The 27,384-nt window shown below is 28.9% G+C and overlaps 1 protein-coding gene across 2 annotated transcripts; it reads left to right on the forward strand.

The window, feature by feature from the left end:
* The first annotated feature begins 16,103 nt into the window (after positions 1-16,103).
* Positions 16,104-27,170, forward strand: LOC110613565 (RNA-binding protein 39). Of its 2 annotated transcripts, XM_021754768.2 has the most exons (14): positions 16,104-16,270; positions 16,988-17,633; positions 20,885-20,966; positions 21,073-21,129; positions 22,088-22,143; positions 23,239-23,461; positions 23,677-23,760; positions 25,267-25,341; positions 25,469-25,552; positions 25,824-25,888; positions 25,971-26,217; positions 26,314-26,402; positions 26,610-26,724; positions 26,880-27,170. In XM_021754768.2, the coding sequence occupies exons 2-14, from the start codon at positions 17,044-17,046 to the stop codon at positions 26,919-26,921; spliced, it is 1,809 nt and encodes a 602-aa protein (XP_021610460.1). In that variant the 5' UTR covers positions 16,104-16,270; positions 16,988-17,043; the 3' UTR covers positions 26,922-27,170. The 2 variants fall into 2 exon arrangements, with proteins under 2 accessions (XP_021610460.1, XP_043812137.1); XM_043956202.1 differs by lacking the exons at positions 16,104-16,270; positions 16,988-17,633 and adding an exon at positions 20,532-20,706.
* The last annotated feature ends 214 nt before the right edge of the window (positions 27,171-27,384 follow it).

Here is a 27,384-nt window from a genome sequence, read left to right on the forward strand (position 1 = left end):
TCTATCTATCTTTTTATGTGTTTTTTTTCTTCAATTTTTTCATTATTTTAGTATATTATTTAAAAAAAACAATAAAAACAAATAACCAATCAACCAAACTAATGATCAAACGTTAAATGTATATTTACACTTTTATATTAATTGAAATTAATTTATTAAATATTTAAGTTAAAATTGTAATCCATTTAATATTTATGTTTATAAAAATTATTATAATTAAATATAAATTAGTCATATTATTAATAATATATAAAAAAAAAGTAAAATTAATCATATGTTTATATTCTAAATTTTATTAACTGTATTATAAATTTATATAAATTGACAAAATTAAATAAATATAATTTTTTCATTTTATGGAAATTTTTGAGTTCTATCAATAAAATTTTAAATGCAATTAGCAATTCTTTTTTATAATTCATCAATGATTTGATTTAATTTTTATTTAATTATTATATTTTTTATATATTTTAATTCTAATTATAGGTTAACAGTAATAATTTAAATTTCAAATAAGGATTTAAAATTTATTACATTTGTCTCCGCAGCTAAATATAAAATAAGTTTATTTACTTACTAACGGATAAAAAATTTTATTATAATTTTATTAAATATAAAATAAAATTTTTATTAAATATATAATTATGTATATTAAAAAATATATTTTTTAATAATTTTAAATTACTGTTAAATTATTGGCTTAATAATATTTAAGCAATAATTTTACAATAAAATGCCACTATTTAAAGTCTAAAATATAGTAGTGTAGATTATAAATTTATTCAATATTTAATAGGTTAATATAAAAAATATAAGAGTGAGCATATATTTTACCAATAATTGAATGACATGCATATTCTAAAAACTGATCATGGCTACAATAGAAGGGTATTTTTAAAAAATAATTAAACAATAAAAATAAATAATCAATCAATTAAACAACTAATTGAGTCGCATGCATATCCTAAAAAACTTGAATCATGGCTACAATAAGAAAAGGTACTTTAAAACTATTGTAATTTCAATTAGAGAGGGCGAGAGAATACTCGTTTAATTTTTTATTTAAAAAAATTGTGTTTATATATAGTTTGATTGACTATTTTAGAAAAGTATATGTCATAATATATTATTATTGTTACAGTAAAAGATATATGAGTTAAAAGAGAAAAAAAAAATTCTGTTATTTTTATATAACTGATACATGGTACGGAGAAAGAAATAAATATTTTATGATAGTAATCTAATATGATCTATTAGGGTGATCGTCCAACTCAGTCATTTGAAATAGTCGTTTAATTTGATCTACTTGGAGTAGTCGTCCGACCTTGAATGATCATTCAATTTGGTTAAAATTCGAATATTTGGAATGGTAATCCAATTCGGTCCACGGAAAACGTCAACCCACGTTAGATAATTATCCAATCTGGTCATTTACCATAATCGTCTGACTTGGTCTGCTAAAAAACACTAAGCACCATTTTGTTAGCTATATATTAATAAACCAAATCAATAAAAAGCAGTTGAAAATCCCTATGCAGCTTTCATATTTTATTTATGTGGAGAAAAGTCTATCTTAATTTGTATTCATATTTATTATCCTCAATAGATAAAGATCTAAACTCTAAATCCATACCTATGAATTCAGTATCATAATCATTATTATCATTTTGGGAATATCCATAATTAAAATCCTCAAAAGGTAATCTATGAGTAGATTATTCTCACAAAACACTTAATAATTTCTATAAATAATTATAAATTAGGTCTATAATTGAGCAAGATAATATAAAGATACATTGATAAAAAGGGCAAAATGATGTATAGAATCATGGTTTCTAGCCTTATCTTCATCACTAGAGTGAAGATGGATATTCTTTTCAAATCAAATCTAAGCAAAAGCAATGTCTCAAAAAAAAAAAAAAAAAAGAAAAGAAACAAGTGAGGTTGTGTGACATTAATTAATGAAGGGTGGTCCATTTACTAAATTTGCAAACAAGATCAAAAAGGAAGGAAATAAATGTTTTTATATTCCATCCATTGAATAGAGAGTTCAATTTTCAACTTATTTTATCAATCCTTAGTTTACAACAGCCTAGTTAAGGCCTCCCTTAGGACAACCCTACTGGGTTTTCATTAATATATCTTGGAAGAAACTTTGTGTTTTAGCAAGTGGGAAATTTTTTTATACTGAGATATTTAATAAAATTCATAGTTTAGTTTTTATTATTTTAATAAAAAATAATTGGGAGATTTACATTTTAGTCTCCGAGTATTGCTATTATTAATAAGTCAATCCCTACATTTTCAAAAATCTATTAAAATGTCATTATCTTTTCTCATATCTATTAAAATTTAATATCGTTTATTTCCGTCAACGAAATAGTCATTTCTCATCCTCATCCTTAAAAAAGAAGATGATGATGATGAAGGAGAAAAAGAAAAAAAAGAAGAAGAAAAAAAAAAAAAAGAAAGAGAAGAAGAATATGATGATAAAGAATAAGAAGAAGAAAAATCTCCCCCTCCTCCTTAAACAAGAAGAATAAAAAGAAAAATTGAAAAAGAATCAAAGAAGAAGAAGAAGAAGAATTAAAGAGGAAAAATAAGAGGAGGAAGAATCAATGAAGAAGAAGAAGGAAGAGGAGGAGGAGGAGGAGGAGGAGGCCTTTTGCTATATTTTTAACGGCAAAAATAGACGGAATAACTATTTTGTTAATGAAGAGAAAAGATAAAGACATTTTAATAAGTTTCTGAAAATTCAGGGAGTGACTTGTTAATAATGATAATACTCAGGGACTAAATTATAAATTTCTTTTTAAATCTGTAAAAATCTATTCTGTTATTACCCAATAATGAAGGGGAGAAGGTGATTGGATATTCATTTGATTAATTTGCTTTACATCACATTGACCTCTATCTTGGAATTTATTTAAATATCTATAAATGGACTCTTTCTTCATAAATGAAGCCTTGTTGAAAGCTATAATTTTTAACTCTTTTTTCATGTGGAAGCCAAAATGCTTTAGCTTTGCTTGTGGGTTTTGGATTTGAAGCTTATTATTTACAATATATGGGAATGTCATTTGGGGAAATTATGCCTAGATGAAATCATCAACCAATGGTCAAAATTTTGCATTAAATTGTGAAGCATGATAGTGAATCTCATCTTTGAAAATGACCATAGAGTAGGTACAATTTTGAAATCTCAACTTTTGAAAAATAACACATCAAGAAAATGAATTATATCTTATTATAAACATTCACATCAACCTTAATTACAATAACTATAATAAAATTAGTAAATTTTAAAGAATAAAATTAGTGATTTGGATCATTTGTTATGCTTTAGTTTATAAAAGTAGTTGAATGTTATTAGCACGAATTAATTTTTCATTCTAACTAAAAAAAATATTTTTTTTCAAAAAAAAATCAATAAAATATTTTCATTCATTTTTCTAAGTGTTCCCTGTCTTAGAAAATGTATCCAACGAGTAAATAGAAATTTTGAAACAGTTAAGTCCAAACTGATACAAATAATTTTTAAATTCGCTTTTTATTTGACTCAAAATAATTAATTCAAATTATTTAATAATTTTATATTAACTATTATATACAATTTTAATTTTTCATAAATCAGCAATGTGATCATTTTTCAAACAACAGATTTAGTGTAGTTAATATTTTCAAACAACATATCTTAACTATTAGGATGATTTTGGTAAGTTTATTTTACGAGCAGCTTTTTTTTTCTTTTTCCGCTACTTGTAATCTTTGAATTTAGCATTAATACATTGAAAAGTACGTTTTTTTAATTTTTTTTTTAATTTGTCACATGGAATGCCTTTAACACAGCTAGCTAAAAGTTAAATTTATCGAAATAAATAATGATTAATCAAAATTAATTATTTTTTTTATTTTTTTTTAAATAAAAATTAAAAAAATAAAATTTGATATCTCTCGAATTTACTCAAATATATTTATTAATAAATTAAACCTCGGAATGTATTCACTATTTTTGTTAAAATCTGTTTATGGCTTGTTTTTAGTTATAATTAATATTTATAAGATTGACGGATCTTCTCTTTTAAGCTTGCAACAGCAGGCAGTTTAATTTCCAAATTAGGCATTAGGTTTAGTTATTATTGTTGGAATCCCATATTAAAAATACATAAAAATAAAAAAATAAAACTTATATATATCTTTTGAATTTTTTTTTAATATTAAATTTTAAAAGTTATTTATGATTGATTTTTTTTATAATAATTTTACATACGCAAATCAGAGACAGAGTTGAAATACAAGTTAAAACTAGAAAGCTAAAATAAATATATCAACATAATAAAATATTCATTAATATGATCAATATTTTATTTTTTTTTACTTTAAAAGGAAAATAAAAATTTTTAAGAAAAAAAATTAAAGAGGCGAATAACAATAAGTGAATAATTTTTTTTTAATAATATATAATTTAATTGGAATTTCCTAAAATGTTAGGATAAGCGTCCCCATCAGACCCCGAAATGAGGGAGATTTTCTACCTAATTTAATAAATAATTTATCTCATTTAAAAATATAATATATAATTCTTATAAAAAAAAATAGTGATTCGTACTAAGAATATAATTTACTAAATTTTAATTAATTGAAGGTATAAATAGTTTTATAAATTTTAGCTTAAATAAAAAATTTCTATCTTTATAATATTTATTAATAAATATTAATATTTAATATAATCTTAAATTTCAAATATTTAAAAATAGAATATGTTAAATTTGTACCTTATTTGTATTTTATTTTCAATTATTGAATTTTTTTAAAAAAATCTCGAATAAGAATATAAATCTAAACTTCTAAACATATATAATTATTTAATAACGCTGATTTTAAATCTATAAAAATATAAGATATTTTTTTATAGAAAAATTTATAATTTAGTCCTGAGTATTATTACTACTAACAAAAAATTTTTATATTTTTATAAATCTATTAAAACGGCTTTATTTTTTTATAAAATCAACAAAATAGTCATTTTATCTATTTTTACCGTTAAAAATATAATAAAATACTAAATTACTCTCTCATCTTTTCTCCTCTTCCTCCTCCTCCTCCTCCTCCTCCTCCTTCTTCTTCATTGATTCTTCCTCCTCATTTTCAGGAGAAGGGATTATTTCATTGACGAAAAAATGATAAGAACGTTTTAATAGATATGAGAAAATATAAACACATTTTAATAAATTTTTAAAAATGCAGGTACGGACTTGTTAATAATAGTAATATCCAAAGATTAAATAAGGGGTTTTATTTGAGAGAAAAATTAAATTTTAAAAATTTTCTCTTTCATCCACTATTTTTAATGAAAAAGAGAACAAAAAAACTATTTTGTTGACGGAGAAAAAAGATAAAAATATTTTAATAAGTTTCTGAAAATATAGAAACTGACTTATTAGTAATGACAATACCCAAAAATTAAATTGTAAATCTCTCTTTTTTATATTTTTTTTCATGCATAAGTCAAATTACAGCAAACAGTAACTTAATAGAAACAAAAGAGATTAAAGATTGATAAGTGCAAGGTGAGAAGTCATAGTCCATCGAATCAAGAAAGATGAATTTGTGGGAATCTTGAATGGAAACTGATGGTTTAATCTTAAAACTGCTTGTGATGATTAAAACAATAGACTAATTAATGAATTGGGTTGGCAATGGAGATGAGAAAATTAGGCCAATTTCACATCAAAGTTGACTGCTGGCTTTGAAAAATACTGCCATAGCAATAGCAATAGGAATAAGAACAAGAATATGATATTTTTACTATAATTATTAATTAATTAATTTTTTTTTCAATAAATTAAGTAGACAGCTATTTTATGTCCCACTTTCTTATTGTAACCAAACTGAATCTCCTCCATTATTTGAGTTTACTTCTATTCTCACCTGTCTCTATTCCGTCTTTTGTCTTTTTCCTTCCTTTTCCTCTTTTTCTTTATGTATATTTTTTTAGGTCTGTCGGAAATTTTTTAAGAAAAATGTTGGGAAGTTGAGACTTTCATCTCATGAGCTATGATGATCTGAATCTGACTCGTCGAGTAATATCTCATCCCATTTTACTGAGATTCCTACCAATTATTTTTAGAGTCCTAATTTACTTTTGCAAAAAAAAAAATTTAATGAAATTTTATAAAATTTCAAGAATTTTTTAAAATTAAAAAAAAATTGTTTCATTTTAAATAAGAGAATTATTTTAAAATTAATTAAATTAAATTCTTATAAAATTTTTAATTTTAAATAAAAGGTATGTGAAAAATAATAAATCAAATTGAGATTCAAAATCAAATTATTTAAATCAGTTTAATTTATTCTTTAATATATAATTTTTTAATAATATATATTAATTTTTATTGATGGTATGCATTTCTTCTAAGAAAAAAAATAAATTTTATTAATAAAATTTAATTTATTTCTACTTATAAAAAAATTTATTTTGTTTAAAATCAATTTAAATATAATAGAATTTAATTCAACTCTTTTATATTAGATAAATTAATAATAAATTTAATTTATTAATCATTCTTATTATTTTTAAACTAAACATAAATATTTATTTTTATAAATAACAATCATTTTTATCATATTTATTGAAACATCATTATAATATTTAAAATTTAAATTTTATAAAAAATTTTACCATTAAAAATATAAATTTTTTAAAATTAAAATATTATAATAAATTTTTTAATATTAATTATAAATGTATTAAGTGTTAATAGTCACTATTAAATTAAAATAATTTTTATAAAAAGCAATTAATAATTAAAAGAAGAAATAAATTTTAAAATTAAAATAGATAAAAAATAAAGAATAAAAAAATCAAAAGCTAATTAAGTAATTTTAATATAAATAGTCTTTTAAGTGAAATCATTTTTTACAAAATTCTAACACCTTTAACAAGATTTATTTTTAATTCAAAATCAATTCTGGCAATAATTCAAAGAAATTGAATTCTTATACTATATTTTGCCAAACACAAAATTTTTTTTAAAAAAATTCATTTCTTTTGAATTTTTTCAAAATTAGACATTCCAAACAAGTGTATTATAAATTTACTAATGTAATTCATGAAATTAATAACTACAAAACTTTTATCATATTAGTCTTGCAATCTCGATTTAAATTTTAGTTCTTTCATCATTAGATAAGTGGAATCTACTGTATCGGTGTGTCAATAGATAATTTATGATGATAAAATATGATCTCAAGGAGACGAATCTAAAAAATAACATGTATTTTCACATAAATAAATAATTGGCCATTGTTGATTTTTAACGTGGTAATGTTATATTTAAAAGAGTATTTTTGAATAATCAATTGATTTTGATATAAAAAATTATCATCCTTTTATATTGTATAAATATAAAATATTAGACATACCAAATATATTTGCTTTATAGAATTCAAAATGTTCTCTAAATTATTTTTTTTCATTTAAATTTTTTATTGAGTCAGTGTGAAAGTGACGATCATTAGACTATATCCATCTCATTTTTTCTATTTTTACTAATTACTTAATAAGATTACAAAAATACGACTAATATTATAGGATACTATTTTAGTGATTATAAAATACTAATGTAAAAAAAATATAAAATATTTATAACATATAAAAATCATAACATTATTTTATTTAAAAGAATGGGCTCCGCTTTAGAATATATTAAAAAATATTCTCGTACTTCTCTATAAACAGCAGACAAAAGAGAACTCATTTTTTCAAGGTGAGCATATCTTCATAAGAAGGTTTCTTTTTCCTTTTAAGAGGGTCTTCCTCCCCACTATGGCTCTCTCTCTTTTTTTTCAACTTCTTCTTTCTCTTTCTTTTCTCTATTTTTTTCTTTACATCTCGTATCATTAAAATTTTTTTCAATAATTTCATAGATTTGACTTGAACTATAACGACTCGGAAATCAGACCGCTACTAGCGTTAGGGTTCAGATCGATTTTAAGTCGCCGGAACTCGTAGCAAGCATACTATACATCCTATTACACCTGATAAAATCCCATACATGATCACATGATTTAACAAAAACATAAATATTTCATGAATCAAGGCTCGACTTGTACATGTATCTAAACTGAAATCATAAAACTCATACTAGAGTCCTCATAAAATATTTCAGTATAGTCAATATAACATGTCTCAAGCTCAGTTCAAATATAAATTCATACTTAAAACTTTTACATAAAGGATCATGAAAACATGGATTATAAGGACAAACACTAGGACAAAACACAATTCTAATCCATAAAACAATACATGTCCATAACTATACTATTACAATAGATTATACCAGCAACTCAGCCGATTTTCTGAGCTAACTTTGATCCTGCAAATTTGGGGTTAGGGGAAAGGGATAAGCTATAAGAGCCTAGTGAACATAACATAAAAACAGTTCAAAAAACATATGATCGTATGAGTGCGTCACAACACAAACTATTCACATCAAGATGAATTTGTTACTAGTAACCCTCTACAAATTTCAATAGTGTCCGGCCCACGACGGGTGCTCCTCAAGACTTCCTCTTAAACATATCATAACATATTCATAATGTCAGGGGCATAGAATGGGCAGCCATGGTCTTTCCCTTACATAGTGTCAGGAGCGTAGAATGGGCAACCCTGATCTTTCCATATCCGTCGTGTCATATCATAACATACTCAAGAGCTAGTGGGTCATCCAACATCCATCCACAACAACAGTAAATTATGCAATGCATCATATTCGTGAATTTTAATGCAAACAACCTAATACATATACATGGCATTTATGATGCATGAACATGTTTAAAATGTTTGATTTCTTTAAAATAATAGATCAGTTCAGTTCTACTCACCTCTGGCTGACGCTCGCCTAAAACTGAAGCAGTTATCTCACTACAGGTCTCTATGGTCTTTCAAGTCCGATCCTACACAGATGGACTTAAATGAGAGACCAAACATAACTTTTACAAAACTTAAAACAACCCCCCTAAGAATATACAAGGACATACATAGAAAAAGGCTAGGCAGAGGACTTTCGGTGGCTGAAGGGCCCTCACAGATCCGAAGGTCGAAACCTTCGGGGGCAGATTCGATGGCCTAAAGCTCATCACAGATCCGAAGGTTGAAACCTTCGGGCTCAGGTTAGGCGGCCAAATGGCTGCCTTCACAAGCAGGCTCGGTGGTCAAACTTGGGTTCTCCAGCAATGCATAACCTAATTCTGCCCTAAGCATGCAGCCACCAAACTCTCCCAAACACACATGCAAAGGTCTAAAAACTACCATACACATAAAACACGCTTAAGGAGCCTCCAAAAATAGGTCTAAACTCAACATGCATCAACAGAACCCAAGAGAACAATAATCCAACATCAAATCTAGCTCAAACTATCCATTTTAAAAAGAATAACTTGCATGCATCCACAAACCCCTTAAACACATATAAAACTTGCTGGAATCTTCCAAAAACAGAAGAAAGGTGAAGATCAAGCTTACCTCTTGAAGAACATCAAAGTGACAGCAAGCTAGGGGAGGGTTTTGGAGATGGAGAGAAGAGTTCCGAGGGTTCCAAGAGCTAGGGTTTCGAAACACCACTTAAACTTCAAAACAACAACAGAAATTCATAACTTTTTTGAGGGATTTGAAGAAATTGAGCTAAAATGCCAAAAATGGTGCATGAATTCACTTCTGCCCGAAAATGGAGAAAGAAATCTCGTATTTTCGGGCTGATGGCTATTTACAGGTGGCTGAGGAAATCACGTTCGATGGCCGAACTTGAAGTTTCGGCGGCCGAATCTTGGGATTCCTCTAAAACTCTTTTCTCTTTCTTTCTTTTAACACGATTCCAATAAATTTTAAAATTCATTTTATGAAAACCTTATTTTACTCTTCTAAAAATTTCATCTTCGAGATTTCAGATTCCGATGGAGATTCCGTTAGAAAGTGGGAATTCCGACGCTAGAAAGTGGGAATTCCGACGCTAAAGTTTAGTCAGATATTATATGAACGTCGGAATTTCTCCACCGGAAGTATTCTCAATAGACCCCTGATGTCATTTTCTCCATTTTGTAGATCTTCATTCTTAGATAATGTATTATGGAACTCATATAATAGAGCAAAACGAAAATAATGTATCAAATACTAATCACAAATATTAACATCATCTAGTATACAATAACCACAAACAAATTATCTACCAAGGTATTTCATTTGAGTTGACATTTGGAGCATTGTCTACATAACCAACCTCTTGTGATTGGGCCTTTAAGACATCAAATTTACACCACAAAACAGTGACCAATAGCATAACATATAAGTTAGTCACTGAAAGATAAAATCTACCTCATAATCAGATGCTTGTAATTGGGACCAATTTATTATCTAAGTGCTTATAATAATGAGAGAAAGATACTGAATGTTAGGTCACCATTTTCATAAATCCTATGGGAAAATTGAGCCAACTACTCTCTTTGAAATGTTATTGTGGACAGTTTTTTCTGAAATTTTGATTCTATGTGCACTTATTTACCATCGATCATGATTGATAACTAATTTACTTATCCGCCTCAATACACAATTAAGTATCACTTTAAATTTTTTAATGCTCCCATTAATATACTTATTTTGTTTCATAAAAAAAACTCGTATAATTTTATTGTTATTTTTATAAATATTAAAATAAGTTCAATTGATTTAAAAATGTTCAACATTTATGTATATTTACATTTTAATTTAAATGTTAATATATATATATATATATATATATATTACTTTTTGTCATTATTTATATGAATATTATATATGACCGCTAGGTTTCACCATTCTAGTATGAGGTCGAATTTCAAAAAAGTCCAAAACCCATAAAGTCTAGGCCTGATCAACATCTTCGTCTCTAATTTAGGCCCACGGAGCGAACCGGATCACTCACGAACCCAGACTCACTAACTACAAACTCAGTCCGATGACATGACGTGAGGAGGGACAGTAGGTCCAGTCACCTCGCAACTCTATCTACATGCGCGTCGAGAGAATTAAATGATCGTCTGACATGGAGAGAACGTCTAACGCTTTTATACGTACAGACCTGCACAAGAGAAGCAAGTGACACTATACCAAAAAGGCTGTTAGCATCATTAGCAGACAAATGAAAAAATGAATAAAAGGAGAGAAACTCATTTCTCTCTATCTAATCTTACACCACTATTATAAACACTATTATTTGAATAGTAAAACACCAATTATTATATAAAAAAATAACAAGATACAACACTTCAAATATAATTTGTTTTAAATAATAATTTACATAAAATCACAAACAGTAAAAGGAATAAATGACAAAAAGAAATTATTAAACATATTAAAATTAAATTAAATGAAATCATAGCCGGCAAAGTAGTGGGGTTGACGACGAGTCATATTCAGAAATTAGGTTCTTAATCATTTCGGTTGTGGCATTGGTCCCTCTGCCATAATGATTGATAATATCTCTTAATCCTTTTTCAGAAAAGCATTACTAAATTACTATTATTTTCAAGCGGGGAACTATTAATTAGAACTTTTTTTTTCATGCTTAAAAACCAAATTAATGTTTAATAAATAAATAAAATATAATTTTTATTAACTTTATTTTTCATATATATTAAGAAATATAATTTTTTTATTAATTTTTCATATACTTACACTTTTTATACTAATTATCATTGATTTATTAGATAATTAAATTAATTTTTTATCTCAATTAAATTAAAATTAAAATTTATTAAAATATAATAATGAAATATAAATTCATAATTTATTAATAAAAAGTACATATTTTTTATTATACTCTAAATTTTGAATATTATATATTTTTTTAAAAATTGATAAACTATGACAGAAGACAGTTAAAATTAACGGAAAAACTAACTAGTAAATTTTTTAAAATACTAAAAATGTCTTAGTGTATTTTTCAAGACTGAAAGATCAATAAATGAATTTTTTAATAACAAAAAAATTAAATAGTAATTTTTATTATATTATAATTCAGAGACTAAAAGTAATTCAAAATTAAATTTAATTAAATTGAATCATATTTAACACTAAAAATAACAAAAAAAACTTTTTTTTTTCAAAACGGTTTCTTTTAGGTGTTGTTGGATAATAGTTTTTAAAATGGGTGTTTTAAAGTTTTGACTATATCAAAATTAGGGATTGTAATGGGCTGAATATTTTTAATTACCATGTGATCCAATTATAATAGAATGAATTTTAATAATATATTAACGGGTTGGAAACAATTTAAATTTAAAAGATAATATCCAATTCTTGGTTGATATTATTATCTAATTTATTTATATAAATAATTAATTTAATATAAAATAAATAAAAATATAATTTTTAAAATTTTTTATATGTTTTCATTTAAAAATTACAATTTAAATATCTTTTAAAAATATTAATTTTAAAAAATAAAACTATTAATAAAAAATATATTTTATATAATTTTTTTTTAAAATGAAAATTGAGAATATAAAATCTGAAATCTCTCATATTTATTTATATACACATACTACTAGATTAAATGTGTGTACTATATTTTATATAAATTATTAATTAAAATATATAAAATTAAATGATTTAAATATTATTTAAATAATATTAATCAAATCGAGGACAGATAGTTTAGTGCACATTTTAAATGAATTTTGAATAAATTCAAATAGTTATAATATTAATTGAATTTGAATTCAATTATAATTATTTTTATAGAAATTCTACCTATTTACATGGATAGTCAAAACATTCATATGCTTTAATTTTATTATTATTATTTTCTTTAAAAAGCTGTAATCCTCAGCCTACAATCCCTAACACCCTCGATAAACTCGAAAGCTATCTCTAAAGTGTTTGCCAACTTATTGTAAGAAATTTTACCCGACTCTCAAAACTTTCAAAATAGCTGCTGGGCAATCCTTCACCAAGAATTCTATACAAAGAGAAAAATTTTTTTGAAAAATTACTTTTTAATCCCTGAAATTTAACGTAATTAATACTTTTATCTCTCTATTTTGGTGATCCAACACTTAAGTCCCTTACTTTATTTTTTGTCCAAATTCGTAGTCTTTCCGTCTAAAATAGCCGTTTGGAACACGTGAATTGACAAAATTAATCCTCACTAAACCCAAACCCAAATGACTCTTCTTCTTCTTCTTACTCTTTCTGTAACTTCTTATTCTTCTTTTTCTTCTTTCTTCTTCTTCTTCTTCTTCTTCTTCTTCTTCCTACCTTTTCTGCAACCGGAGAAAACATGAAAGAGAAAAAAATAAAGATTTCACATTAAGAGAAGGGTATTTTTGAAAAAAATTATCATCTCTCACATTTGACTCTTTGACCAAACAGTTTAAATGGACGGAAGGACTACGAATTTGGACGGAAGAGAAAGTGAGGGACTTAAGTGTTGGGTTGCCAAAATAGAGGGACATAAATATTAATTACGTTAAACTTTAGGGACTAAAAAGTAATTTTTCCAAAATTTTTTATTAATAAATTTTCATAAGAAACCTACACATTGTCAGAGAGAAATAAAAACAATTAAGTTTTCTCAAATTTGATAAATGTGATAGGTTCGATTTCCATTTTAACCGAAATCTGAACTAAACTTTCACTACTTTGAATTTTAAAGACCAGACCTAGTAATCAAATTTTAATATATTTTTTATTTAATTTTAAATAATTTTAATATGATTCTAGTTATTATTTTAATTTTATTTTAACTTTCACTTTGGTTTCAACTTTAATTTACTTTGATCTTGATTTTTAATATTTTTATATTTATTTTTCAAATAATAAATAATTTTATATTTTTTATAAATGAGTGAAGTAAAAGTTTGTTATAAAATTTAATCATGGACTTAGCTCAACTCTTGATCAAGTTCATCATGGAATAGCCCAAATCTTTACTCATCTAAGCCTATCCAAGTTCAAGCCCAAAAGTCAAAAACCATGTTTAACTTTACTATAATTACTAATTAATAAATTAATTAATTCTATCTCATGGATTAATTATCTCCATAATCAAAATCTCACTTAATTGAATTTAGTTAGCGACTTTGCAATTTAATTGCAAATTAAATTTTTTATTTTAATTAATTAATTTTATTAAGAAAAGTTCCATTGCAAGGTTAAAAAATTAAAGGTTAAAGATTACTCTTATATATTTTAAGGGAATAATTGTTATTGAATTAAAAAAATAATTAACAGCATAACAATTAATAGTGTTGGTTGAAAGTTGATAAGAAAACTTAAATAAAATTATATAATTATCTATTATTATAATTTTTTTAATAAATAATAAAATGGTTATTTTTTACAAATAAATTATTTTTAAAACATATAATCAACACAATTTTTTTGTTTAATTATAATTTTTTTTTACATTTATATGGGCAATTTCAAAGAACAATATTAATAAATATGAAAAATATAATTTAATATGAGATATTATTTAAGTTTTTAAAGATATAAATAAATAATATCAATAAAAAAATATATTAATACTCGTTAAATTTTGTTAACTTATATTTAGGGGTAAACAAATTAAAAAAATCGATCAAACCGAATTAATTTGAAAATTTGATTCAGTTTTTTATTATTTTAATTAGGTTCTGTTTTTAATTTTAAAAATTTTGGTTATTTTGATTCGGTTTGATTTTGATAAAAAAAATTGAAAAAAATTAAATCAAACCGATTAGTGATGGTAGTATATTATTTTCAATAATATAGAGAGATTAGATAGGTTAAAATATTTCAATTAAATTTTAAAATACTAAAAATAAAGTATAAAAAATAAAAAATTTATTAAAAATTCAAATTGAACCGAATCAAATTAAACTAAACGGATTCGATTTGATTTTTAATAAAATCAATTCGGTTTGATTTTTAAAAATACCAAAATTTTAATTTTCAATTTATTTTATTCGATTCGATTTGATTTTAAACCGAACTAATTGACTGCTCATCTCTATTTATATCGCAAAAGTTAACATTTGACCTTTTAAGGAGGGATAAATATTAAAGAGATTAAATATTACAAGAATAATAATTTTTTTAGTAACTTTATATAATCACTCTCTGCGAATATTTGCTCCATCTATAGAAATTGAAATTTCAATCTCACTATTTTAGCCAAATACATTTTTTATAAATAACAAGTAGGATAGAATAAGATAATGTCGTTCGTATTAAATAATTTTATTATTTATATTCTCAACTTTTTAAAAATAAAAATTTCAACAAACAATTAATGTATTATTTATTTTAAACTAAAAAATATTAAAATAAAAGTAATTTATTGATGCCATTATAAAAGGAATTATTATTTATAAAATCACAGCATTAATGGATTTGTATTCAAAATATTATAAATAAAAATAAGCTATTTATTAAAATATATTATTATATATAATAATAATAAAAATTTTACTGACAATTTCAAATCGTTGCTAATCAATTACTTTAGTAATACTAAAATAATAATTCTGTACTTGCTTTTAAGATACCATTATCGGAATCACAAAATATAGTCGTAAAAATTAAGAACACTATATAATTTTAAAATAAATTAAAATTATATTTAAATATAAATATTAAAATAATTTATCTAAAATTTAAATATTTAAATTAAAATATAAAATAATAAAAATATTAAATATTTTTCGACGAGTTGTCCTTAATGACATCGTTAATATATCTAGATTTCTAAAGTCATTATAATAACAAATTAACATTAATTTTAAACTTAAAAATTATCTTAATTTGCTAATAAATATATATAAAATAAATAAAATTTCTAAAAAAATTGAAGTTTGAATTATTTTAGCACTCTTTATATATAAATAAAATATACACATTTTTCAAAATAATTGCAGATTTGGAATCTTCAGGTGGGCCGGAGCATACTGGCATACAGGTCCAATTTAGAAATGGTTAATTTGAAAAGCAAAAATGGGCTTGAGTTTAAACCCGATCCACTCCCGCGTGGGCTCGACATCGACTCTACCTATAAATACAACTCTGCCAAAACACTGTCCCTTCATTTGCCCTAGCGCGAGATAATCCGAGTCGCGCAGAGGAGAACACTCCTGGTCCTGGGAGCCAAAATCTGCTTTTCGAAGCACACTTGGATCTCTCAGTCTTTGCTTTTGGTTCCTTGCTTTGTAGCAAATTTCGTCTCTGTTTTTGTCTCCATATTTCCTGTTAGAGGTAATTTTTCAATCCAATCGCTTTTCCGTTTGGTTACCAAGAAATGGCCGGAAAAAGAAGCTTATTATCTTATGTTTTGGGTGTTGTATTTTATTTTTCTTCCGGCTTCTCTCAATCTGAATAGAACAATGATAGGTGTGTTTCTGTTGTTACAGAAGCAAGGTTTTATAGTTCACTGAGATGGGGATAGTTTGTTGGAGGGTTTTGCTTAATTATTTTGTGAAGTGTATGAGATAGAGGAGAAAGAATAGTAGTGTAATCCAGTGGTACTTTATTGTACGTATGGACCTAACTTACTAATATGTTTTCCCCTTTAAATGAAATTTGTAGATTGACTAAGCCTGAAATTTTTGGAATTTTAATATCCTTGTAGGAGCTAAATTTATTATGGAATTGAACTCCTGGACTTTATTTTTAGGTTTTTTTGTATGTCTTTGGTTGCTGAAGAAAATAACAAGATGTACATATACACTTATGTCCGTCTGTGGACAGTATGCAGTAAAACCTTCATCCAATTAAGCTTCCATATATCTAGAAACTTAGTGTTTTTTTTTCTTGGTTTATAGCATAGGTAATTAGTCAACCAAAAACCACAAAATTATTATTGTTTTTTCTTTTACTAATAGTTACTAAAGGTATCGGTATAATCTCGAATTTTTCATTTCCTAGTACCAATTCTTTTGTGAAGCTAATTGTTTTTGTGTTTTTTGGATGCAGCTGCAGTGAGATTTATTTCTGAGGTTGCCTGTCTGATTCATTGGACTATACTTAAAATGGAGTTTGATGAGTATGATTACCTGGAAAAAACTGTTGAAAACCCTGAACCCCATATGGCAAAGGATATTGCCAATGGTGATGATGTCATGAAGTCAGGGGAAAAAGATAGCAGCCGTGGTTCAAAACATAAGAGCAATGAGAAGGATGATGGGGATGATGAGCGGCATCGCTCAAAGCGCTCAAAATCTGGAGATGAATCTCGTGACCGACACAAAGATAGGGTTTCATCTCGTCATCGTTCTCGATCTAGAGATGGAGAGAGGGATCGACAGCGGAGTAGCCGAGAACATAGAGATAAGGACAGAGGTAGAGATAGGGAGAGGGATAGAGATAGGGAGGAGAGAAATGGGAAAGAGAGGGACAGGGATAGAGATCGGGAGCGTGATCATGATAAGGACAGGAGGGAGCGCGACCGTGACAGTGAAAAGGACAGGGAGAAGGAAAGAGAGCGGTCGCGTCGAAGCAGGAGTCGATCTGAAAGGCGTCAGAGCGATTTGGATGAAAGGGAAACAGAAAAGAGCCGTGACAGGGACTATAAAGAAAGAGAAAGGGAGAGAGAGTCAAGGGAACGGGACAGAGAAAGCAGGTATTCCTTATCTTATATTTTTATATCTATTACTCTTGGTATATTTATTTTTTATTATTTCTATGGGTTGCAGAATGCTTTAAATTTTGTTATTGTCCTTTTATTTTTGTTTCATATTTTTTAGAATCTTGCTTCACTTATCATTGCTGAATGTGTGGCCCACTGCATATTTTAGCAGAAGTTGAATGTTTAGTTTAAGCTGTTCATTTCATAAACTAGCATATGAATGTTGGAGTTGGAGACTCTAAGGGCAGTTTGTAGTGAATTCTTGGAATTGAAATTTGCTCCACTGTGTATTCATCGCTTTTATCACTGACATCTAATGGGTGGCTTTTGCTAAAGTGTGGTAAAATGTGAACAAATTCAGGACTTGAACTTGTTTCTACATTTTTGGACTTCTAGAACACTTTGATAATTTGTCCGAGTTATAGTCTTTGGAGTCCAGCTCATCCCTCTTTTGCTTCTTCTTATTCTATGTTTTCATCTTGGTCTGGGTAGGTCTTTTCCCAATATTTCTACTCTCTGTTCTCCCATGTGGTCCCTGTCATATTTGGCCGGTCTGGTACTGCATCTTTTCATAGTTTTTGGAGGATTCGTTTTTTGGTTGGTGGTTTGCAGGCTCAGATGTAACCAGCTTTTCTCTGCACATGAAAAGAAAAAGCTAACCCTGTATGCTTTGTTTCTTTCTTTGTTTTTTGTTTTAGTAAACATGTTAATTTTAGTGGTTAGTTCTTTTCAAGGAATTAGGATAGAGTTCATTGTTCGAGTACTTGATTAAGGCCCTTTTTCCTGAATTCCTTGTATCTAGTGCTGCACAATTTTCTGCTGTACTGTGTATCATTATTTCTTTTTGTTGTTTTTTTATTCAACTAAATTATTTATGCTGGATATGTGGCTTATTCGATGATAAGCTATTTACTTTCCCTTTGCTTTTTTATTATTTTATTTTTATTGGTAAGAGGGTTGCCTGGGGGGATGATTGGTGGCTTTTGCAATTTTGGCTTCTGCAACTTTTAGATGATCTAGGACTGGGTGGATGTGCTTATCCTGGCAGTTTTCTGCCAACACAAAGACAACCCTCTTGGATTTTAGATTCAGATTTAGCATCCTCGTGAATGGCTTTGATATACTTCTGTTATATATCTGGTTGTTAAATATAGCTCTACAGCCTTGTTGTACCAGAAAGAAACTATTTTCATTTGCTCAGTGCATTTGATATTGGATGAGTCCTCTGTGTTCTAACATGATTCTGGATGGTCTATGAAGTGATTCATCAACTCTGATCTGTGTGTCATTGTTAAATATTTACTTGTCCGTGTCCTTTCTGTTTGGTAGATTTTTTTGCTATGGAGATGCTTCTTAGCTCTAGAGTCTTGCTACATTATTTTCACTTCATCATCAGTTCTCCAGTGCTTTTTATGTCCAGCTTTGCTGGATTCTGGTCCTATGTTGCATAGGAAAACTCAATTTGAAGATAAACCCACCTTGTCTGTGTGGTAGATTTTTCTCCTCCTTTTCATTCCTTGAGTGTAATTTTTCAACTCTAAAAGGTTCTATACTATTACTTAAATGAGATTTTTCACTGGTATCGTTAGTTTCGTGTAGTTACTTGTGCTATTGAATGTCTTGAAAATTCCGAATATTGAACATTAGATTGTGGGAATCGCAGATGTGCTAGAGCAATCTTCAGATGGTCCTTCTGGCAATTGGGCCAGGCACAGGAACTCAGGTTATGGGTTTTAAATGTTTCTTCATAGACTTTGTGGAATCATTTAAAAGATTGCACTGCAAGATTGGGGGTTCAGTGTTGAGGTTTTGGCCAGGGCAGCAATGCCGTGCTATGATTTCCATTATCCTCCACCTTTGAACTTAGTTGCTTAATAACATTTATTCTGTTGCAGAAATGCTGGTGAGAGTGATGGGCTTTGCTTAAGAGAAGTTCTTCATCTTCTGGGCTTGTGGAAAAATCAGTGGCTAAGATTGGCCTCTATTTTTTTTTTCACTGTTTTGCTGGATAGATTTTATTCATTGTTACATGATTGTCTATATTAAAAATTAGGTTTAGATGAAAAATAGGGTTCTTCCAGTTCTGCCAGATGTTTAGATTACTAACTTTTGTTTCAAAATTCTGTGGAACTGTTTTCAAGTTGTTTCCATTGAAAAATTTCCCATTTGAATGTTTTTACAACCACATTAACTCACCAAATGAAACTTTTTTCTATGATCCTTATGCTTTGCGCTTCCTCGCTTGCTATACAAAACAAATTCTGTTGATAAGTTTTTTCGTTTCCCCTGGGCTGGGTGGGGGGGTGCCTTCCTCATAAAGTGAACTAGCTAGCGCCCTGCAGTGTTGAATGTCATGATGCTGTCTTCATGTTTAACTTGCTTTTCTGCAACATAAGTGCTATATGTTCATCATATTAATCGTGCATATAAATTTTTAGAACAATTGATGTTCTGTTGCACAACTAGAATTTGTTTATCACCTGTCACATGTACATTTGTTTAAACAATTGTGTGACCATATCCAAAACCTTAATTAAAGTTTTGATTTTCATTTGCATTTCTTTTGATTTCTTCAATTTGCTTATTGTTGATAGGATGTGTTGAATGACATTAGTTACATCCTTCTTTGTAGATAAGGCCTTATATTTTGTTTACCCTCCTTCCGGGATACAGTACTTGAACTGGAATATAAGTTGTTAACAGGTTCTAAACTATTGCAAATAGGTACTTTGATACTGCCATCGATACCACTTGATGTTGCTGTTTCCATTTAAGATTATTTATATATAAGGTACATGTTAATTTATTACTTGAACTTGATTTTTGTACTTGACTAATAGGTCTCAGTTTTTCCAATTCCTTTTAGCTCTTTCATTATTGTCCAGGTTGGTTCTATTAAATTTTATCGGATCCTTAATTTTAGCATATGCATTCATCAGTCCTCTTTTGTTAACTTTGTGTAGTTGCCTGCAGGACTGTGTTACAAGGGTTCGGCGTCTTTACTCATATCAAGAAAATTTGATGGAATTTTGGGATTGTTCTTTTATTCATTTTTTATTATGAAAATGTAATATGCCTTAGAAAGTTTAAAAAAAAAGATAATACCAGAGTTTTTCTTTATTACGAAGAGGAAAATTTTCTTTTTGCTATTATTGCTTCATGAATTCCCTGGATCCTCCGTTATTTCTCTGCTGCAACTTTGGTCAGACAGTTATCATGGTAATTTTGATTTCATTGTGTTGCAGGAGAACTAAAGATAGAAAGGAAGAAGTTGCAGAGCCAGAAGCTGATCCTGAACGTGATCAGAGGACAGTATTTGCCTATCAGGTATATACAGATCCATTTGATGTGGAAGTTAAATTGCATAATTATTGCTTTTTTTTTTTTTAATTGTTCCCCATTCTCTTATGATGGATAACTTATTATTTTGCAGATATGTTTAAAGGCAGACGAAAGAGATGTCTATGAATTTTTCTCAAGGGCTGGCAAGGTTGGCTCTGTACTAGTCAGTAGAATTGATTTTTATTCATTTATTTTTTGGTGCCGTTGCTTGTATTGGACTTTTTTCTATGGCAACAGATTTGCTTTTGGATTTTAAATATTCAAATCCAATTGTGTGATAAAAGATATAGTGGTATCTGCTGTATATTAAAATATTATATATGCCATAAACCTTCATGAAGTTCTCATTTGGAGAATGAATATGAAGTTCAGTAGAATTGATTTAGAAGCATTAACAACAATTTATTTTTTGGCATTTGTGCATAATTATTGAAGGTGTGCCTGATTTTCAAGGTTCACTAGGTTCCAACCTTAGTGCCTCTGCAGTAGAAAGGCAGGTGACATTAACAGCAGTTACCTTATGGCCTTGTTTCAGGCACAAGGCCCTAGAAAGGCGTGCCTTCTTTAACTTCTGTCGAGCACTCTCTTTGATAAAAACAACACCACTTGACTCCTTTGCTGATGTCGCATTATTTTGTAAAGTAATTTTAACAGTTATTTAGCTCCTCTATTTCTAGGTTATCTAAAATTGCTTTCTCTTTTTTTATGCTACTAATAGTGGTACTTGGGCTTGTTCATAAACATTAAATAAGGTGCTTTTGAATGTCTAAAGTTTGTGTTGTTTTTTTTTTGCAACAAGTTCTTAAACAAGTGTACTAATGGATAGTCTTTATTTTGATACTTTTTATGTGTATTAATGCTTTGTAAATTGGTAATAAGTATGGTTAACTACAGTTACATCTATTTTTGTTATTTAATACTTTTTGTTGATTTAGTTTTTGCACCTCGACTCATTCAAGCATGCGCCTTGGCCCTAAGAACCCTTTTTGCCTTGGTGTGCTTGAGTCTTTAATGGCTGTGCATTTCCACACGTATGAACAAAGTTATTTTCTGTAAATAATCAATTTGTAATTTTTACATTTTCTAATATTCTTCTCCAATTTCAGGTGCGAGACGTACGTCTCATAATGGATCGCAATTCAAGGAGGTCAAAGGGGGTTGGGTAAGTTTGAAGTTGGGATTTGGTTGGGTTGAATTGAATAAATTTAGTGTCTTAGTTGCTATGTATTTATATTTTTAAACAGTTGAGTGTTTGAGCAGAGAAAACTCACAGGACTTTGCATTTTTTGAAAGCTGGAATGTTCAACATGAAATAATATAGTTTCTTTCACATTTGAACTGCTTAACTTCCAACAATTTTATGCCCTCACATGACTTCCTTACCAGATCTACCCTCTCTTCAATCTCTCCTTTTTTTCTGCATCTTTTACATTTGTCATGACTTCTCTTTGGTTTGTGTAAAATGAAGATAAAATCTTTTCCTTCAATTCTAAACGTCCATATTATCTTCCAAAGAAAAGGTACTTGGATGTTGGGTCTAAAGAGAGAGGGGAGAGTGAAAGGAGAAGAAAAAAGATTGGATGGATAGTGCAAGGATGGGGATAGCATCATATGTGGCAACATGATATATACATATAATTGAATTGAATTAAGTTCAAAATAATCTTTTCTATTGATGTCATAAGTAAAAACAATTTTTTATGCTCTGTTTCACAGAAATCATTTTTCTGGATAACATTCTCATTTTTTTTTTGTTTGTGTTTGGGAACTCTTGAGAAAATTGGTCAAAGTGTTTCATGAAAAAAGAATTATTCCCCAGAAAAGAAACGTTTTACAAAATTTGATGAGATTGTTAGGAGGAAACCATGTGCACATGGCCTGATAGTATATTGCGTATTACTGATCATTCTTGGCTGTCATACCAACTGCAGCTGCTACTGCTTTCTCTTATTCAACAATGAATAGCAGAATATGAAATTCTTGTAGGTGTAAACATTTGAATAGTCCTATTTTGCAGATCAAAATAGTAGGTGTAAATATTTGAATAGTCCTATTTATTGAAATCAAAATATTTTCGGTATTGCAACTAAACAATATAAAATGTTACTAAATTAAGTTACTTTCTCAGAATACTTCTTTGCAGAAAATATTTTCTGCAGACGAATGTCTAACCATGTATGTAACACACCTTATACTTTGCATAATTAGTGCAATGATCTTTTGGTTTTCCTCGCTCCTAATATTGTTCTGTCCTCAGGTATATTGAGTTCTATGATGCAATGTCTGTACCAATGGCCATAGCACTCTCTGGACAGCCTCTTCTTGGTCAACCAGTAATGGTGAAACCTTCAGAAGCTGAAAAAAATCTTGTTCAGTCAACTACAACCGTAAATGCAGGATCTGGTCCATACTCTGGAGGGGCTAGAAGGTTGTATGTTGGCAATCTGCACTTCAACATAACAGAAGATCAGCTTCGTCAGGTAAGGCATTGATTGTTGCTACTATGGAAAAGCATGAGTAGTTTCTTTTTTTTTTTTTTTGCTGACAGTATGACTCAGCTAGATGGGATTTAATGTGAGCATACCTCTTAAGAGGTGTCTTATATCTGCTATACATTTGATAATTGAGGGACTTAATTCAGTAATGTTAAAACCTGTCTTTATTCCCACATCACATAGTATTACTGTCTTTTCAGGTTTTTGAACCATTTGGTGCTGTGGAGTTGGTTCAATTGCCTCTTGATGAAACTGGGCACTGCAAAGGCTTTGGCTTTGTGCAGGTATGTATTTTTATAAATATGTGTTTGTTATGAAACATCACAGAAATTATTTAAAGAAAATATAAGAGAAAGTTTGCAAAGTAAAACTCTGTTAGTATGTTTATCTGGAGATGGAATTGTGACTAAGTACTGATGTAACACGTTCTAAATGCATGGCCTCATTGGTCTCAAAGCCACATTTGGATTTAGGAGTTACATATCTTAGTCAAACTATTTAGTCTTCATTTGTTCTACAGAAATTAACTTGCCCCAAAAAAAGAGTTCTCTTAGAGCCTTTTTTTCAGAAGGTGACTTGTTTTCTAGTGTTTGGACTACAATATAAAATATCAACTTCCTTTCAGTAAGAATATAAGTGTTTGGATCCATAACAACTTAGACTCTCTATTTTCATTCATTCTCTAATATGAAGGTTGATTATTCTGAAAAACATGTGGTGGTTGCCAATGACCAAGAGTTGGTGGCTGGAGATGATCAATGTTAGTTGATTACTAATGAATGTGTGCATATTTTTGTGATGGTTTTTTTTCTTTGGAAGTGGCTTAGTACTCATTACTTTTGGGCAAGGAACCATTTTGAGTGATCAATTTCCTAAGCTTCAAACAGTGAAAAATGCGAAAAGTGTTTATGTGAATATTTCTGGAATCAGATGGATCCTCAGCACTCTCTTCTTGGCTGTTGATAGCATGGTTTTAAATCACATTCACAGTCAAGGCTGCGTTCGCGGTTGCGAGTAACGGGAACAGGCCTGTAAAGGCATGTAAGGGCCGTTAACGCATCGGTAACAGCCTGGCGCTATGCAAATTTTGGAAAATTTTTTTGTAAAGTTCATAAATGAAATGATATTAATTATATTCAATTCAGAACAACGTATACAAATGCATAATAAACATAAATACATGAAATATAGATTATTTAACTTAAACATCATATAGTTTAAAATATGAAAAACGAACATAATGTTTATAGATTGAGTCGACTAATAGCTTAAAGTACAATTCTAACTCAAAACTAACACTTTAATTGGCAAAAATATTTTTAAAAAGGCGAAAAAACAACTAAAAACTAAAATACATCAAATTTAACTAACTTTTTAGAAGAAATAAGCTTGGAAATACAGTAGTTTATGATGGATCTAAGTTTATATGAGAAATATGCAAGGACGATTGGATTTTGAAAGAGAAAACGCAAAAAATATAGCATTTTAAGCTGCTGAAAAGTGTAGAAACTAATAAAAATGAGAATAGGGGGCAGAAGAGGAAAGATATAAAAGAATTTCAATTACTTTAACAGCCGTTACTGTTACTGTTATGTAACGGTCGTAACAGCTTTTATACCTGCAAATCAGGGGGCTATTGTATAACAGGGTAACGGATAACGGCTCCTCAAAAACTGTTATGTACCGGCCGTTATTTACAACCATGGTTGACAGCTGTCTAATGGGCCTTATACATGCTTAATTGTAATTTTTTGGAAACTATAAACTAGTTGTTTATGTTTTCCCTGCAGTTTGCCCGTCTTGAAGATGCTAGGAATGCCTTGAATTTGAATGGACAGGTAGAGATTGCTGGTCGGCCAATCAAGGTAATATTGTACTTTCCCTCTCTGTTGCTCCTCTTTCTTGCCTCTTGTGCTTCCTGTCAGCATTCTATCTAATAGAATCATCTATTTTTTGAGCATTAATTCATACTTAATTCTTTTTTCTTTTTAGGTGTCAACTGTTACTGATCAAACGGGAATGCAAGACGGTGGGACAAATGCTGGTGATTTTGATGATGATGAAGGCGGTGGCTTGGTAATTCTTATCTGTTCCTGTCTTTATGAAGTGCTGTTTTTCTTGAGCAAATTGCCCTGTTCTGGGCCTTATTTTTCTTATGGACCAATCCTGCATCTAATATAGCATATTAAGAGGGACAGAAATATGGTTACTACAAATAGTTTGTCATATTAAAACAATTAGTATTTCAAAGGGGTCTGTGTTTACTAACTGTGCATTCTTTCAACATTTCCATTGATTGGTGCATGTTTAGGTACTTGATCGCTAACCCAATCTTTTTAAATTTCAGGCATTAAATGCACGTTCTCGAGCTCTTCTAATGCAGAAATTGGATCGCAGCGGCACTGCCTCTAGGTTTGTATCTGTTGACCTTAGCTTTTGTTTTCAATGATTCTGGTTGGCCTGGCAATTCTAATTTCTGCCTTTCTGTATGCAGTATTGCTGGTTCACTGGGAACCCCTGTTGTCAGCACTGGGCTTCCTGTACCAGTGGCACCAATCCTTGGTGCTGCACCTGTGGTGCCTCCTGTTGTTGCTCCTCTTATGGCAGGTTCTGTTCCTGGTCTAACTGGACTTGCAGGTGCAGGTGTTCAACTTCCAGCTTCTGCAATTCCTTCTGTGGATACAATTGGCATCCCAAGTGAATGTTTATTGTTGAAGAACATGTTTGATCCTAATGTAGAGGTTGGCCAACTTGAAATATTTATTTATGTTTTTTCTGGTGTTTTCTTGGTTTTGTTTCTGTTCAAGTTTTGCTTAAACCATAATATACTTTGGCAGACGGAACCAGACTTTGATTTGGATATTAAAGAAGATGTTCAAGATGAGTGTTCTAAGTTTGGAAGTTTGAGGCATATTTATGTGGACAAGTAAGTGCTGATTGATTTGCTGTTGTATCTGTTCTTTGATCAACAAAAATTTTGCAGTCCTGGGCATGATCTTATGACTTGACAATAAACTTCCTGCAATATTTAAAAAAACTTTTCCTTAGTTTAGGTTAATAGAGGATTTCCATGGTTTGGATTTTCCTAATGTTACTGTAGTATCATGGTTCATCTGCCTTTTTGTTGAAACAGAAATAGCTCGGGTTTTGTGTACTTGCGCTTCGAGAATACACAATCTGCTATAAATGCCCAGCGTGCTCTTCATGGAAGATGGTTTGCTGGGAAGATGATCACTGCAACATTCATGGTAATAAATTTGCTTTGCGTGGATTCTTTATATCTTGTTTGGAATGAATTTTGTTGTTTTTAAGAAACTGTTTTTTATTTCAAATGAAGACTTAAAAGTATAGTTTCTTCGGTAGATAATGTGTTGCAAAGTGAAAATGATTGGTGTGCATGCAGGTGCCCCAGATGTACGAGGCTAAATTCCCGGAGAGCAGATAGGAGTATTATTAGGCTTTTGGATGTCCAAAAATTATCTTTGTCTATGTTAATTCTGGAATCATCGTATTGCAAAGGATGGAAATACTAGGTGAGGTAGCGTTGTCATTTTGATAAAAAAAATTTAAAAGTAGTTAGCTTCTGTTGTGTTCTCATTTGTAATTTTGTTCATGGAAGTGGAATGGTGAAGAACATACGCTTTATGTGAATTTATGATCGACTTTTTATAAGAGCTACTCTCTCTTATATTTACGCACTCGGGACATAGTTGATCTGGGAAGTTTACAAGTGCTAATAAATATTGAATGGTTTAAATTTGGTCGTAGTAGTGATAGTGTTGGAGAGGATCATGGATATTTCGTCAAAGGGAACTGGAGCCGAAACGAATCTAGTTCGACAATGGCAATCTGTCATGTTCTTTTACTGTCGTTCAATCTGACTAATTTATGATAGATGTAAATTAATA

Source organism: Manihot esculenta, chromosome 4, assembly GCF_001659605.2.
Source record: "Manihot esculenta cultivar AM560-2 chromosome 4, M.esculenta_v8, whole genome shotgun sequence".
Taxonomy (NCBI): domain Eukaryota; kingdom Viridiplantae; phylum Streptophyta; class Magnoliopsida; order Malpighiales; family Euphorbiaceae; genus Manihot; species Manihot esculenta.

Bases quoted from the DNA above. Each gene is read 5' to 3' on its own strand.
- LOC110613565 (XM_021754768.2), top strand. From the start codon at position 17,044: ATGGAGTTTGATGAGTATGATTACCTGGAAAAAACTGTTGAAAACCCT. The intron at 17,634-20,884 runs GTATTCCTTATC...ATTGTGTTGCAG, and splicing joins GAACGGGACAGAGAAAGCAG to GAGAACTAAAGATAGAAAGG. The intron at 25,342-25,468 runs GTAATATTGTAC...TTTTCTTTTTAG, and splicing joins TTGCTGGTCGGCCAATCAAG to GTGTCAACTGTTACTGATCA.